This window comes from Ptiloglossa arizonensis, chromosome 1 (genome assembly GCF_051014685.1).
Source record: "Ptiloglossa arizonensis isolate GNS036 chromosome 1, iyPtiAriz1_principal, whole genome shotgun sequence".
Taxonomy (NCBI): Eukaryota; Metazoa; Arthropoda; class Insecta; order Hymenoptera; family Colletidae; genus Ptiloglossa; species Ptiloglossa arizonensis.
The window spans coordinates 8,928,203-8,945,729 of NC_135048.1; the positions used below are offsets into that span (position 1 = coordinate 8,928,203).

At 36.9% G+C, this 17,527-nt stretch overlaps 1 protein-coding gene across 1 annotated transcript in view; it reads left to right on the plus strand.

The window, feature by feature from the left end:
• Positions 1-17,527, plus strand: part of LOC143149167 (uncharacterized) — a 219,746-nt gene that overhangs the window by 177,264 nt on the left and 24,955 nt on the right. The window contains exon 2 of the mRNA XM_076316329.1: positions 16,530-16,793. Coding sequence (XP_076172444.1) covers positions 16,530-16,793 — 264 coding nt within the window. The remainder of the gene's footprint in view (positions 1-16,529; positions 16,794-17,527) is intronic.

Genomic DNA, 17,527 nt, shown 5'->3' on the forward strand with positions numbered 1-17,527 from the left:
GCGCGAAAAGGACATTCAAACTGGCTTCCACGTGAGAACGATTGTCAATTTCACGGTGGATGAAAGAAACGATGAAAATTTACGACACGCACGACCTTCACGGAGTATCTGCACGCCACAGAGAGAAACAAATTTAAGGTTTTAAGTTTAATAATAACACAAGATAAATTAAAGTCCAATAATGATAAGGTAGACTGAGAATAATTAAGAAACTGTTACCGATCTAACAACTTAAGTTTAACAGTACCTTGAAATGGACTAAAGTTTAATAATAACGTAAGGTGGACTTGAGTCTAACAATACCTTGAAATAGACTAAAGTTTAATGGTAATGTAAGATAGACTTGAGTCTAACGATACCTTGAAATGGACTAAAGTTTAATAATAACGTAAGGTAGACTTGAGTCTAACAGTATCTTGTAATAGACTAAAGTTTAATGGTAATGTAAGATAGACTTGAGTCTAACAATACCTTGAAATTGATTAAAGTTGAATAATAACATAAGGTAGACTTAAATCTAATAATATTTTAAAATAGACTAAAGTTTAATGATAACGTAAGATAGTCCTGAGTCTAACGATACCTTGAAATGGACTAAAGTTTAATAATAACATAAGATAGAATTGAAATGGACTAAAGTTTAATAATAACAAGGTAGACTTAAATCTAACAACATGAAACAGACCGGAATCGTGGCAACCGTGCAGGCATGTTAAATCGGAGAGACACCATTGAACAAGCTGTATCTTCGACAATTTTGAATATTTTTTCACGAAAAAAATCCTGTATACCACTTAAATATAGTTCAAAGCGGTGCCATCAAGTCCGACGCAATAGCGTCTCCGTGGTTCTTGAAATAAAATTCCAAATAGCGCGTGAGAAATCGACTCCCGGACTAGAATACTTTCTACGAATGTCGAATTCGCGGCGCAGGCGTGGCCGTAATCAAAAATACCGGTGAAAAGTGACGCAGGTATGAAAATTTCAGCTACGCCCCAGATCCACGCGCCTCGAAACGCTGCGTGGAGCGTCGCGTCGCAACGAATTCGCGATCCACCTTGCATAATGCAATAACATCTCGACAGACTCCATTCGCGGCGAGCGTACGAACGAAACGGGAACAAAGGAATCGGCCGCGAGTGTTTCTTTCTTTGTCAACGTGAGGGTGGAGGGGAGTTGGCTAAGGGGTACGTAGCTCGAAACTCAACCCTAAACAGAACCAACGGCGCGATCCGCGCCGAGCGAACCAGCCAACCAAAGGGATCCGGTCCGCTGCAGTTAATTGGTGCTTACTGCAGCGTAAAGCGCTGAAAAGACAACGAAATATTTAAAATGTCTCGTTAACGTTCTCCGAAGCCACCGGTTTAACCGCTCGCAGCCATCGACGCGACCAAGATCCTCCGGTGCTCGTTCTTGGTCGTAAGGTGGTTCAATTTTCCGTATTTTAACCCTCGTGGGTCGCTACGAGACCCGAGTTAGAATCGTGGGTCACTCGAGACCCGAGTTAGAATCGTGAGTTACTCGAGACCCGAGTTAGGATCGTGGGTCACTCGAGACCCAAGTTAGAATTGTGGGTCACTCGAGACCATGTTAGAATCATGGGTCACTCGAGACCCAAGTTAGAATCGTGGATCACTCGAGAACCAAGTTAGGATCGTGGGTCACTCGAGACCCAAGTTAGAATTGTGGGTCACTCGAGAACCAAGTTAGAATCGTGGGTCACTCGAGACTCAAGTTAGAATCGTGGGTTACTCGAGACCCAAGTTAGAATCGTGGGTCACTCGAGACCATGTTAGAATCGTGGGTCACTCGAGACCCATGTTAGAATCGTGGGTTACTCGAGACCCAAGATAGAATTGTGGGTCACTCGAGACCCGAGTTAGAATCGTGGGTCACTCGAGATCCAAGTTAGAATCGTGGGTCACTCGAGACCCAAGTTTACGACAACTACAATTTCTACCGATGGGGAAGACTTGAAGGTACATCGCTTGAGACTCAATTGAGACTCTAGGTCTTTTCTAGGTCAGTGGAAAGTAATTTATGACCATTCGGCGTATAAGTCACTCGTTTCACAGACTGTTTTGCCTTAATTACGTTAATCGTCTTTCAGACATTCAACAGAACGATTGAAGTGTTTCGAGAGTATTTTCCGTACGTTCAGAATGGCCGAACATATTCCAACAACGATAATTTTGTGGAGAAATTGTGCAGAAAATTAATAAGTGTTACTTATTTTCTAAATATGCTGGTCTTTCTTTTTTTTTATAATAAACCTAGTGTTTTATAATAATTTATACATTTTTTAAAAATAAACCTATATTTGTTCTCTACAACGAACCTGTTCATAAAATGGAAGGAAAGAAATTACACTTTGGAATATGTTTATGGTATGTGATTTTGGCACAGGTTAGAAATTATCCAGCTTCAGCCTCCACGAGGACCGTTCTCTGAGGAAGTAATCGCTCGAAAAGCTTGAGAAATGAACAATAACTTTGTTAAATTATACCACAGATACCATTACTGGGAATACCTTACTACTCAAGTATACCTAATTAACCGATTTTGCTAAACTTTACATTTATTTTTTGCACAACCGGCTGGCCATTTCCGATTATAATTCTATTTGTGATTGTTGTATACATGTAAAACTATGAACAGGCTAATTTCATTAAAGTCAATGAGAGTCGCTTCTGACGTTCCTTTCGTGAGAGAAGTAAATTAAGAGACGTGCGAGAACACTGTATAAGAAGATCGTACAGATATTTTTAATTTTTTTCCCAAAAATCATTTTAGTTCATCTGTTTCTATTCACCGATAAAAATTAGCGATAAAACACTCGGAAAAATTGTAAGCTAAGTATTCGTAACAGTTGTAGAATTGCACGAAGAAAACATATATTCGGGTCCCAGAGGGATCGCATACATACTGTCTTGGTATGATAAGGGTTAACAGGACAGTTCCCTGAATTTTGTAGTGTTCCTCCCACTTTGGTGCACGATGCGTTTAGGTGCACCGTGCAGACGCGAAGCTAGAACAATGCATGCTTATCCTGTTCCGGAAAAGCTGGCCATTGCTTTCACTGACCCTTTAGTTGTGTCGCAAATGCGTCCAAGACATGGATTTACAATACGGCAGTCGCTATTGAGAACAGAAACAGCTCCAAGGGTTTCAAGCCTCGAGTTGAATTTAAAGGATTTTAGCTATAATTTAGTGAAACCATCCCTGCAATCTTGGACAATACTGCGAAAGAAACTGTCTCTGAATTTATCGAAGTGTTTAATAGTTCATTTTTCACGTGGTAAGTTTAACATTAAATTCCATTATACAAAGGTTTCATTAACTTGTGTCACGATCTAAAGATCTCCGTGTATCACCTTTTCGTCTAATCTGCTTGTCATCGAACGTGTCACCAATAATAGGTTGCTCGATAAGTTTTGTGGTTCGATAAGAAATTATTAGGAGCTATTAGGTTCGTCGTTTTATTTTTCTAAAAATGACACTACTGTTTGATGAACATGTGCAAAGTTTCGTGTAGATCTCTCGACTCGTTCGTATATTTACAGTTGTTCAAAGTTCAAGTGTCATAGTATTTTTTTACAATGGAAAAAACGACAATACTTATCGAACAACCTAGTATTACATCTGCTATACTTGAAAATTTCGGTTTCGTTCTTAGAACTGTGAAACATTTTAAAGATATTGATACAATCGGGTTAATAAATTATTCAGTTCTGTGGCCTCGTGTAGAATACTACAGCATTATATGATCTACATATTGTAGACATTTGTGTAACGTATTGGAAGGTATACAACGTACATTTCAATGTTTTCCTGGTTTGAAATTAAGTCAGTGAATATCTATTTTCGATCACGATTTTTCTCACATTCAGGATGAAATAAATCTATGTCCCTTTGAGATTGATCTCCTATATAAGTATGAAGATTTGAATAACTTTATAACGAAACTTTTATTCGACAATGTTTATACAACTTTTTTTTCTTATTTTTATTCATAAAACATCGTGTATAATTAAAAAGCCGAGACAATATCGTACACGTGCTTACAAACGAGTATGTCCTTTTCCTTCGTTTATCGTTCGAATTGTCCGGATTTTTTTAACCATTCAAAATATTTCGTTACTATTTCGAATATTCGAAATCTAGCCAATCCTACCAACCTCCATTTCTACCGTGTTTAATTTTGAAGAATTTCTAAGCTGACATTTTATCGCGTCTTTCGATTACAAGTTCGTCAAGATAGCTCAATTTGTACCTTTCGAAGTTGAATCATAAAGTCTGGCACGACTCGCTTTTGACGTAAAATCGATTCTGGTTTATGATTTTACCTCGAGAAAAGGACGTTTAGGTGCTTCGTGGATCAACGTCGAACAAAACTGTCATTGTAAGTGGAACACATCGACGAGGGACCGGTCGCTCGCTACTTCGATCGTATTGTTTCTCGGAAAGCTATCCAACTTCGCTGGTATTTACTTTCGAAAGCTTGCTCGGTTAAATTTAATAACTCGTAAGTGGTTTGCTAGTTTACGGTAGTATCGTCGATGGAACTAAACCGAGCCATCGAAAGATCTTCGAAACAATATCGGTATAAAAATCGATAAATGCATTTATAGTATACAGTGGCTCCAAAAAGTATTCGCGCGCTTTATTATAAGGAATTTCTTCTTAAGACTGATTTTAATGAAAGTTTGTGTGCACATAGAGCATAATAGTGCATATACAGAGGAATTTTTTTTATCCATAGGAAATTCCTTTAAGAAGGTGAAATCAAGTTTCGAAGGTTTTAATATATTTCTTTAATTTTTTTCATGCAACTTTTCTTAGAACATTTCTGAACATTTTCCATATGAAAAGTTTTGTTCTATTTCACACTATTACGAAGTTGTATATGAAAAATCGAAGAGAAAACGACACTGTAAAGGCTGATTTCAACCGAAGCTTGCAACGATTTTCATTTTCTTTATAACTTTGCAATCGTGCGAGATGCAACAAAAATTTTCTTACAAAAATATTCAGTTTTTAGTGCTCTATCGTTCAACAGTGAAACAAGTACTCCGAACGAATTGTATTAAAACAATGAAGAAACGATGAACTTTCGAATCTTAATTTTATCCTCTCGAGAACATTTTTTGTCAACAAACAAATTATGTCTTATGTAGTCCAGTATGCTTTATATGCACATAAAGTTTCATTAAAATCAGACTTGTAGGTTATGGGAATTTCCTCGTAATGTAGTGTACAAATACTATTTCGATCCACAGTATATGCAAACGTTACTTTGCATAGTGTAAATTACCTCGTTATATATCAATCTTTGACTTTTTCGTTTCGTACTGTTGAACGAACTATAGAACTCTCATTTTCTTCTACACGGAGACACGAGACAAAAATAACTTTTATAATCACATGGTTTTTTAATATTTTACTGTTCTATTCGGAGATATAATTCATAGTTTTTTTTTTGTCTTATTTGCGAAAAGCAACATCCCTCGAATGACCACCATTTTTCTGTTCATATTACTATACAAGTATACTCTTAACGATTGGATTGTATGTAGTGTAAACGACATCTTGTTGTTAGATTTTGTTAGATTGTGATCTCGTTGTTGAGATTTTCTTCGGATTTATCGTTTACTAAACGTATTATTAATATACCAAGTATCACTTTCCGTATTCTGGGCATCGTAAATAGACGATTCAGATATTTTTTTAACATCATATTTCGAAATTTTTGCATCGTTCTTTGGTCTATACACGGTTGGAATATTACTCGGTTATTCGGGTACCTTGTCATCGTAATCTCTACTATAAACTTAAGAGCGTCCATTGTAAGTTCTTACGGTTAGCCTCCCACGAACTAGGTTGTCCCATATCGTCTTTTAACCATGATTACTCGTTTGTGCTGTCTCGTCTCAAATTGTCGCCACACGGCTTATGCTCGACTCACTTTTTTCATACAAGGTCTTGAACGACGTTGTATCTTCTCTTGAAATGTTATCTTACTTAACCATGAATGCATCTTGGGTGGCGTTGAGACATTGTTCTCTTCTACGCCAGGAAAATCATAGAACTCTTTACTTTTTGACGAGTTTAATGCCGGTTTCGAGCGGAATTTTTTGCTACTTTTATTGCCCTACAATGACTTCGTATGACTATATTATTATCATATTGAATTGTAATTGTATCGTTATATGTACATCAAAGCCTTTATACATTCATGAATAAGGGAAACAGAGGAAGAAGAAAACGAATTTGAAACGTGAAAAAAATTCTTATGGTACGCTGTTTAAAAATTGAAGAACAGTTTGTTGCATACCTTACGATAAAAGAATTTTCGTGGAATTTAAAGAAAAGAATCTTTGTCACTGATGTTTCTCAAAAACAATAATGGATATAAAAAGGCGCGCAGGTTCGATAATGGCGTTCCCGAGATCGTTTTAATTTGTTAAATGTATATCTAATGCCGATAAATAATCCTGAACGATAAAAATATTTGGCGCGCGTTGTAATACTCGATATTTCGTAATATTACTCAACATTTCCTCGTCTTTGTATTCCAAAGAGTTTACCTTATAAATAAATAAATAAATAAATAAGTAGAAACCGTTCTCGACAACTCTGAACTATAAGAGTGAGATTCACCGCTTGACATCTTTGAGCGGCCAAAACATTTGGCGCGCACTTGGGTACAGAAAAATCTGTATAGTTAGCAATCACGCGCAGTATTACGCCATCTTTACGAATTTTGTTGTAGACCTACGGATTTTTTGTCTCGTTTAGGAAATTACGGATTTCGAGCCGACAGCTACGAATTTCCGGTTTTACATACATACATTTGTCGCCATGCGTCTTTTCCGGTTAGGTTGAATAAATCCATGGTTACAGTACTCCATTATAGAATTTCAGAATGAAATTAATAATAAATTGCATAATATCATATGTACACGTGTAAATAGTAGCTTTTAACCTTGCAATTTATACTCAGAAGAAAAAATCCGTTGACCTACACACAGGGTGGTCACTGAAAGTCTAAATTATTCTCGCTCTTTATCAAATTTCGAGCAATGTTTCTCCTCTCGAAGAAAATTAACCCAATCTCTCGGCAACTAAATTGTTTCATATTCTGTAAATTCAATTTTCCTGAAATTTGCGAGAAAAAATATTTAATATCGTCAATTTTTTGGAAAATGAACAAGTCACGACTTTTTCAAACCCTTCAGTCTTTCAACGACCACCCTGTACAAATTACGAGGTTGAAAGTTACTATTCGTACGAAATTATACACATTACACATATCAACACATATTTAAATTATACGTAATTATATTAGGTAGTTCGGAAAGTAATTTTGTTTTCCAAAATGGAGAATGTATAATTGAATAAAATGTTTATACACTCTAAAAAAATCGTGTTTAATTTTCACCGAAAAAAAAAAAAACGAAATGACTTTCCGAACAACCCAATACATATTAATTTCATATGGAATTATCTAATAGACAATTATAGATACAGATTGTTCACCGGCCACTGAATTGCCGTAATGTCGAACGCGCGAATATTTTGTTAATACTTTCTACCACGTTTCGTTGCACAGTACATAGAATGCAGCTATTAACGGTACAACGATGGCTGGTCCTTTACTTCGGAACCACCCTATAAAGCGACGCACGGCGCGCGATTGGAATCGGGATTCGACGACGTAGGGATTTGGACGTCAAGGGGAAGGGTTGACTCGGAATGAAAGTATTTAGATAGGAGGGTCGGTGCGTCGCAATCTACATACCAAAGTCGTGCCGGAATTCCTCGACTCCCATCCCCACCCTAACCACCCTCGATCGAAAAGCATCTCCCGAACCGTACGGTTGCTCTCGCGGTCGTTGAATGCCTTCGCGTTGACTTTCGACGCCTTTCGCGTGAACGCCAGCCATCCCCCACCCCTCTACCTTTCTCTTTCGTCACTCTCTCCCCTCCCCGCGGCAATACCCCCACCACCTGGTTGTAACGCGTCGTTGTGTAGCTGACGCGGTTTTATCGCGACTGTTCGCGTGTACCGCGCTTTGGTTAGCGAGCAGCGCTCCCCGATAACGTTCGTTTCGCGTGCCAAGTGTATGACAAATTCGCGCGATCTGGAAATCGTTTACGACCGCACGCTTCACCGACGGCGGCGGACCGGAATACAGAGTGGCTGGTCCTTTGGCGTTCCATGGTTTTTCGAGCGCAATCGGTGGCTCCGGTTATTGTTTCAAACGGCGCGTAGCTGGCTCGCGCTTTGGCACGCGACGTCCCGGAACAATTTCGGGAAATACGAACGTCGCCGAAGCGATACGACGTTCACGGATCGTATTGCCAAAATTCCCGTACCGCTGCTTCCGTACCGGAGCGACCGAGCGAGAAAAGGCAGGCGCATGTCTCTTCTGTGCCGTTAGTGCGAATGGTCTGCATTAATGAATACCAAACGGAACATCATTACGGAAACAATGGGATACAATTATTCTTTTCTCCTTTAAAACAAAGCAGTGAAACGATCTCAAATCCTTCCTATCCTCTGATCTCTTGTTGTTTCTCGTTAGCGCGAGAGAATTAAACCGAACGATGCAAATTGATATTGTGTTGTTCGAATGATGTAAATGTAAAGGAGGATCGGTAAAGAAAGATGCGTGTGAAATATTTCAACGTGGAGTACGTATTGCTCGTTCAAGGGTTGCTGGTACGAATTGGAATTTTCCAGCTGCCCTTGGAGATCTTTTATAAACAAAACGGTAACATATTTTCGTACCATTTTAAAAATTCAAAAATTATTGAATTTTTTCACGTAAAAATAACCGGACCGCTGCTTCCGTAGTGGAGCGAACGACCGAGAAAAGGCGCGAAGTGGAGTACATATTGTTCGCTCAAGGGTTGCTGTCTGAACTGGAATTTTCTAGGTGCCCTTTGAGATTTTTTTAAACGAAACGGTAACATATTTTTGCATCGGATTTCCACACGTATATTCCGCCTATATTTCGGGAGTGTGCACAATTTTTTTTCACGTAAAAATAGTCAAAATTGCAGGAGTTACCGTTACTTCGATACAGTTTTTTCCGTTAAAAGTGATTTCACGATTGCCATAATTCCGACCGTTCTACTTATCCGAAATGAAAAATTCGAAAAGCATATTATTCGGTATGAACTTGGTTACAGCTGCTATTAGAATTGCGGGGAAATGAATTGAATATTAAAAATTTTTTATTAACTGTAATGCGCTAAAAATCATAACGAAAGGTATTACATTTTGAAAATCGCGTTTGAAATATTCGATACCAAATATGTACAGCCCAGGACCAATATCGATTTCCATGATATGTCCTTTCTCGAGTCGTTCGATTGCAAAAATTCAAATTTTTCATTTCTTCACTTTATTCGTATATATTGATGACATCTGATCGATGAAAATGTGTTCAAACGTGACGTAAATCGAACGAAATATATTCGTAATGAATTTAAATATCCTAGAGAGGGAAAATAATAAAGTAATAGTAAAATTTCTCCAATTTATGTCCTGTTTGGATTAATTCTGATCAGAAAGACCTCACCAATCCGTCGACACTATTATTATATTTATAATAGACCTAATACTATACTGTTCGATAAGTTTGATCAAACGACAAAACTTATCGAACAACCTATTATATGTATAATAATGGTGTCGACAAATGGGCAAGGTCCTCCTGATCAGAATTAGTCCAAACAGGACACAAATTGGAGAAATTTTACTATTATTCTATTATTTTCTCTATCTGGAATATTTAAATTCATTACGAATATATTTCGTCCGATTTATCGAGCAACCTGATACTAGACTGTTCGATAAGTTTTATCAAACGACAAAACTTATCGAACAATCTATTATATGTATAATAATGGTGTCGACAAATTGGTAAGGTCCTCCTGATCAGAATTAGTCCAAACAGGACACAAATTGGAGAAATTTTACTATTATTCTATTATTTTCTCTATCTGGAATATTTAAATTCATTACGAATATATTTCGTCCGATGTATCGAGCAACCTGATACTAGACTGTTCGATAAGTTTTATCGAACGACAAAACTGATTGAACAACCTAGTACATTTAGAAACGTAGAAATTTACAATTTTCTAACTGAACACTTTACATCCTTCCTCTCGAAACAGCATTAAAAAGTCACGTACGCGCCCTTGCGATACTGCGAAACAAGTATCACAAGCAGCGAGTAAATTTAGCGAGTCGTATGCCCATAGCGAGACAGTCACGGGCTAAGCAACTGATGTATAAAGCTTAAATCTTCAAAGTTTCGAAGCTCGACCTTAAAGGCTAAGTTCTTCGGGCTAACATTATACGAAGCTTTAGTATTCGAGCTTGAACGCTCAACTCTCGAAGTTCTCAACAAGCTGGAAATTAACAAGAAATTAACAACAATTCCATGATGTTTGTTATATACTTTCGAAAAAGATTATCCATGAATTCAAACCCATGGAAGTTTGAATCGTCGAATAGCTTGGCCTGTTCCTTCTATTTTTGTAATTGCAACGGTTGTTGACAATGATCGTTTATTTGGAAGACTAATGGGTGGTATCGATAAAATATCTAGAATCGTTTGATCGAAATTTTCTAAACGATGGTTTTTTCACGTTTCGAAGAATGTAATAGAGTTCGTTCTACCGAGATCAAGAACGAGATACAAAAGAAGGAATCGTTTCTAGATCGTTTCTAAATTCGGAAGATTTGGGTACACGCATACGTCGTAAGGATAGCAATGTTGTCTGTCTGATAGGATGACACTGATCCATATAACTCCACCTAAGGCCTTATGCGTGTCGCATCGGTGTATTCGAACAGACGTAGCAATTTAGATGGCTCTAGTCTTCGAGCTTCAAGAGTCGAGCGTTAAGGACTCCATCTCTCACGGCTCAAGATTCGAACACGGAGGGTTCTGCGTTTACGGCTACAGCCACAACTCGAGTCTTTGAAGCTCACTTTAACACTAGAACTACCGACGGTGAACGTATTCCTATTTCTACCGAACATTATACGTATCTTTGAAAATAGAAAAGGAAAAGTTAATCCACAAATACAATTGTGTGGGAATGTAACGAAATACGTACGATTCTGAGAAAATGTGAAGAGTGTTCAAGATAGATGAGCGAGTGAAGTGTTTTCTAGGGGTGAAAGTAGAGTGCTTGAAGTGAATGACAGAATGTCCGAACTAAGGTGCGAAAGACGAGTAATTGAGATGACACAAGACTGAGGAATTTCGGGTAAACGTGGCCAAATGCATGGAGTGAGAAGGTTAAGGGTTAGAATGAAAGAGAATGTGCAAGAAAGTATACAGCGAAAAATAAAACATAGTGGTAACATTAATTAAACATAGTAATAATATTAAATAAACATAGTAGTAATATTAAAGAAGTTTCTTTACTTTTCAAACCTTTAAACCTTAGTTACGTAGGATTTAATAAAAATAATCCCTACAATTAGATAATTTCAGATAATTTCTAGTCCAAGTTTCCATAATTGTCTCCGAATATCGCAGACAAAAACACCGTTAATAATTGAGTAATTTTTAAAAATATTCAAAACGGCTCAAATTACCCCTTTGATAGTTCTAGTGTTAACAACTTCAATTTGTCGATCTAGCGAGATGGAATCTCGTTTTACTTCCTCGTCTATTTTTCAAAATTTATTTATTTGTTATACGAGTAAAGAGCCATTAGTGTACAAAAAGAAAATGTAAAGATATTTATACAGTTGTGGTAGGAAACAAAGCTTACAGATGAAAGAAAATAATTAAGAAATGCGTGTAGTACAAACTGAAATTAATATTGAAACTTGTAGTGTAATTATAAACTGTACATCCGGTTTTTAAATATGGGAATATTAATACCAAAAAATTCAAGCATTGATATATAGTCAACAGGGTAAACTGGTCTATATTATATCTATCTATGCAATAAATATAAGTTTAAATGTACTCAGAACTTAATACAAACGTATTTCAAGGTTTAAAAATACAATACATACTATGAAAACTATTTTTACATTTATCTCGAAAACGAAGCTCGAGCGATAGTAATACATATAGAAGAAAGTTGTTCAGAATCACGTCCTTAACAACATATTTCAAGATCGTTTGAATCGGCGAGGAGGCCGCTTTTCTAAATAATTATCCAAAAAGAAAAAAACAAAAGAAGAAACGATCCTTGATTGTCAACTCGATGTAATCCAGCTTAAATCGTTCCGTGATTTCCATATTGAACGATGGTATTAGAATCGTTCAAAATACATCGAGCAACGGAATATTATTAAAAAATGTAAAAGGACCAACGTATATCGCGGCGGGTTATTTAACGGAAATATCGTTCGAAATATTAACAGCGAATTTTTCCCGAATTCTTCGTCTCGGGTATATTGACGCGAGCGCGTCGAATGGTCGACGAAAGGTTAACAAAGATGGGGGAAAAAAACGAGCTATTTCGCGTGGAAATTTCGCGCAGCCATTTTCATTCGTCGATGCCGCTGAAACGTTCGACCGCTTTTTCCCCGACGATAATTACACGAGCGTCTGGTTGATCGGATATTTTTAATTACCTCGGTATTTGCGACGACTGTTCGGCGGATCGGCGATAAATAAATTAGTGCGACCTGGTTAAATACTCGATTGGAGAGGCGTTCCGTGGGAATTCGTCGCGAGTCGAGCTCTTTTTTTCTCGATAATTACTATTTTTCCCGCTCCGGGCAAATAAAGTTTGCCCCGCGGCGTACCGCTTTCGATGTAAACTTTTTTCGTGGCTTGTTTACACTGCTGTTCACACGCGCAAATTCTGTCGCGAACGCTTTGTCGAAACGTCGATAATCGCGAAATGGCGTTCGTTAACGACGAAGGAATAATTTCGAGCGTAAACGATGAAACCATTGCGACGCGTCCAACAAAAGAACGAGCGCGGCGGTGGTTCGTTGCCACTAATCGTCCTTAATTAGCGAACAGACTGAATGTATTTAACGTAAGAATGGCCAGAGTGGTTAAATAAAATACAAATACCGAAAAAAATTGTCCGTGATAGGCGTAAATCAAACGATAATACTTTCGTTTACGGAAGGCTGATTGATCGTGGAAAGCAAGTTGAGAAATTGACTAGGCTTTCACGTGGTATGAGTTTCGTCGCAACTTGAATCACGATACAGTAGACAGAAATGAAATTTCAAGGGGGGTACGAAAATTAACGAGAAAAAAAGTATTCGTACGGCAAAACCTTACAATAAAGGGGATTCTAATCTTCTTTTGTTTCTATTCTATCGTTTCGTAACATTTTGTTCGTTGTTAAACCTCGAAACGATAAGAATGAAGAAACTATCGTAGAAGAAAGGAAACTTGTAATTGAACTTTGGAAAAGTGGAAAATCATTTCGAGAAATTGGTAAAATTGTAACGAATAGAAGCTACGTCGGTATCCAATGTATCGTTAATAAGTATAAAAATATAGAAATATTGGAGAATGTGCATCGTTCCGAGAGGACGAATGAATGAACGGAAGAGATGGAAGATTTATTATAAGGAAAATGAAAGAAAATCCATCTGAAAGTATAACTAAAATCGCAGCAGAATTGCAGGTAAGAACTGGCAACAAAGTTTATTCAAAAACAATATCTAACAAACTTAAAGAAACAGGGCATTTAGCACGAGTAGCGAGGAAGAAACTTCAGATCGATAAATTGAATGGAGAAAAGGGACTTAATTTTGCAAAAACTTACATAAATAAATCATTAGACTTCTTGGAGCAAGTTTCTCAGACGAGAACTAATTTAATATTTAGGATTCAAGTGGACAGAAATTAGTATGGGGAAAGAAAGGAGAATCATTAAAGCAGCAAAATATAAGTCCTAAAGTTAAACATAATGGAGGCGGTCTTGTGGTATGGGGCTTTGCATGGGGGAAATTTGCATTTCATCGATGGAATAGTGGACCGATATCGTTATTTAGATATTTTAAAATATAATTTAAAAACTAGTCACCAGAAATTGTATCATTTTGATAATTATTAATTTCAAGAAAATACACTCATCTCCATAAAACTCGTTCAATTAGAGAACGATTTAAATAATTTGTATATTTTCGTATATACCTCGTGTATTTGAAACCCTTTAGCAATCACTCGACGTAAAACCCATTGAGCACATTCGGATAGAACTGAAACGTCGTTTGCGAAAATATAAAATTTCAAATGAAAATCTTATTTTATAGTTTTCGTTGGTCCGCTGCAATTAGTGTACCGTTCAATTGTATGGTTTCCGTATCACAGTTATTTGGATACTAAATCAGAAACTGTTTGCTTCAAATTTCTTCGTCTAGTTTCTCCTGTTCGTGGTAATCCTATGTCGGTCTTTGACCACGACTATTCTTCTATGCTAACTCGTCTTAAGCTTTGGCCCCTGGAGCGACACCGATTAATGCTTCGCTCAGTGTTTGCCCATGAGCTTTTCAACAGTCCTGTTAACTGCTCCGAAATTGTTACTAGTAATCCGAACATTTCTCTTATACCGTTGAAAGACCATTCTATTCTACGTTAGGAACTTTGCAAGACTGCGTTAAAATTTCCTTATTTAAAAACCAGATCTACAACTTAAATCAATTCATATATATATTAATATTTATGTTATTTTCTAATACGCAAATTTCAATTTATTCTTTTTCTATGTACGTTTCGTTCTATATCCGAATTGAGAAAATATCTTTATATTGTACCAGTGGACTTTATTCGTATAATAAATAAATAAATGAATAAATTAAAAAGATAAATAAAAGTCTCTTTACAGTCGGTTTAACCGCATTGATAGAATCTTTATCCGTGTAAATAATTCTTATAAATTTCTCCACTTTTTTCTTATCGTGTTTGTTTTAAACGTAGTCTTTCAACATTTTTATCACGATTCTATATTATTTTATCAATATTCTTTTGTATACCAAAGGGTTTTCATCTCAACCGTTAATTCGATAAATAGAACAAATGGAACAAACACATCTTATACGAAACTTGGTCCAATGAACGTAACATTACACTACATTTATATCGCTAATTTCGCTAAATTAATTTTCATTCGATATGTCATTTGGTGTAACCAATGAATCATCGATAGTTCGTCCTTACTTTCATTTTTTTTTTCTCTACGACGTATTTTTCTATTTTTTCAAAAATAGGTCCATTTCGTACACTATCGTAAGAATTATTTCTTCGGAAATTAGCACGCTGTAAAAAAAAAACATATAAAAGAACAAATAATAAAACGAATAAAATGTTTTGTACCGTACGACACAATCGGACCGTATCCTATCAATGCAACGATAGTAACGATGGATTTTTCCTATCTTTCGACATGCACTTATTTCGCAATTCTTTTGTCATAGGTTGCGACAAGGCTGTTACGTTGGAAACGTAATAAACAAATCGGATTACTTTCAATTTGACGATTCGTCAATACGCGTGTATAACAAAGCGTTGAAACGAGATATCTCGTAGCAAGATCTGAACGTTCGATTTGCTGCATATAGGGTGGTTAAGAAATACGTGTCCGTACTTCAGGGGTGAATCTATGCACAAAGATGAGTAAAAAATGAACGTCTTATATATCTTAATTAAGAATAATCGAAGGAAATTGTTCAAAGTGACCATTTTGCTCTTCGATATTTTTATTTCGGGTTCGTTTAAAATCTATTAAAATCTTTAAAATCTTCAAATCTTTAAAATCTTCAAATCTTTAAAATCTTAAAATCGTGTATTCAACGGAAACTAACAATGTACTGTGCGAAGTTGAGAAGTTTACCTTTTGGAACAAATTGAGAATCGTGCATAAATGAAAAGTGCTCGACGCTGTTCACATTCTTCTATAACATAGAACTACACTTAAGAGGGTATTTTAATAGTCTGGCTTTAAAAAATCGATTCTTTTTCACACTTTGAATATTTTCTTCGAGTAAAGTATATATAAAACATACCTCTGTAGAACATTTTACTCATCTTGATGATGCCAAGTTGCATCAGACTTTTAACATCATCTATCCTCTCTGTACCTCTGCATAGATTCTTAGAAACACTTTTTAAAAACATCTTTGGATTTTGTTTATCCATTTTGGCCCTAGCACCGACTACAGACAACTTTTGGTACTAATAATCACTTGAATTTTGTTTCATACTTGTGTAACAACCATCTCAATCAATTATATTACCAAACGAATTATAGAAACGATAATTATTACCATTATTAAATTTCTTTTAATCCATATTAATAAATCTATCGTAAAAATAACGAAACGTTAAGAAGAACGATTGTTCTCGTTTGAAATCTAATTTTCATTAAAACTGAGAAATTTGTATCCTAAGATTGCTCGTACGTCCAGTTATCCGAATAATGTTACATTAAATCGCACACTGGTGCACATTTATGTCCGAACGGAAGGATGAAATTTGAAATTAGTTTCATGGAATGTTTGCCCTTTTCAGGAGCGGCCATAAAAATCCTGAGGCTCGACGTGCCGAGTATGGCGGATCCCAGGTGGGACAAAGTGACTTTGAGATGCGAGTACGACCTGGATGGCAAGGATTTGTACTCGGTGAAGTGGTACAAGGATGGGGCCGAGTTCTTCAGATTCATGCCCGGTTCGACACCAGCCGGTAGAGATTTCCCGGTCGAGGGTGTGCACGTCGATGTAAAGAAGAGCGACAGCAAACAAGTGACGCTGCTGGGACAGGCGAACAATCGCAGAGGTTGGTACGCGTTCGATCAACTCGACTCGACGATCGCGATTACTATCGGCACGGACGAGAGTTACGGTTCGAGTGACCGTTAACAGGGTATGCGGGGATACTCGAGATCGATCGGGTTCGATGGCTACGCGTCCGGTTATCGATGACCCGTTTTGGGGACTCGGACAATCCCGTTTGGAATTTCGAACAATTCCGCGTGCTTTGCACCAAATGTCGAACCTACGTGTAGACGAGTTTAATAAGATCACCGAGGTAACGGCTCCAGCGGGGAGAAGCGAGTGGCAGAGATGAAATTGGGACTACCGCCTAGGGATGCCAATCTTGAATCGATTTTACAAATGAACGATTTTTTCACACCGGTGAATCGATCTTTTTTATCTTCTTTAGTCGGCCAGTGTTATCGCGAAGCGATTTTTTCCGACACGAATTGGTTCGTTTCAATGAAAATGAAACAGAGTTTTCTCGTTTCCATACGGAAAATTTCTTTCTCGCAGTTTTTTATTTCGCATCGTCGCACATTAAGCAAATCTGTTCGTGTGTATAATTATAATTGACGTGTAAGCTGATCTTGATACAATTCTTCAACGGAACAATTCTTTTACACCGGTGAATCGATTCTTTTTTATCTACCTTTGTTGGATATTGTTATCGCGAAGCGATTTTTTTTTCGACATAGATTGATTCGTTTGAATGAAAAAGAAACACAATTTTCTTTTTTAAATTCGGAAAATTTC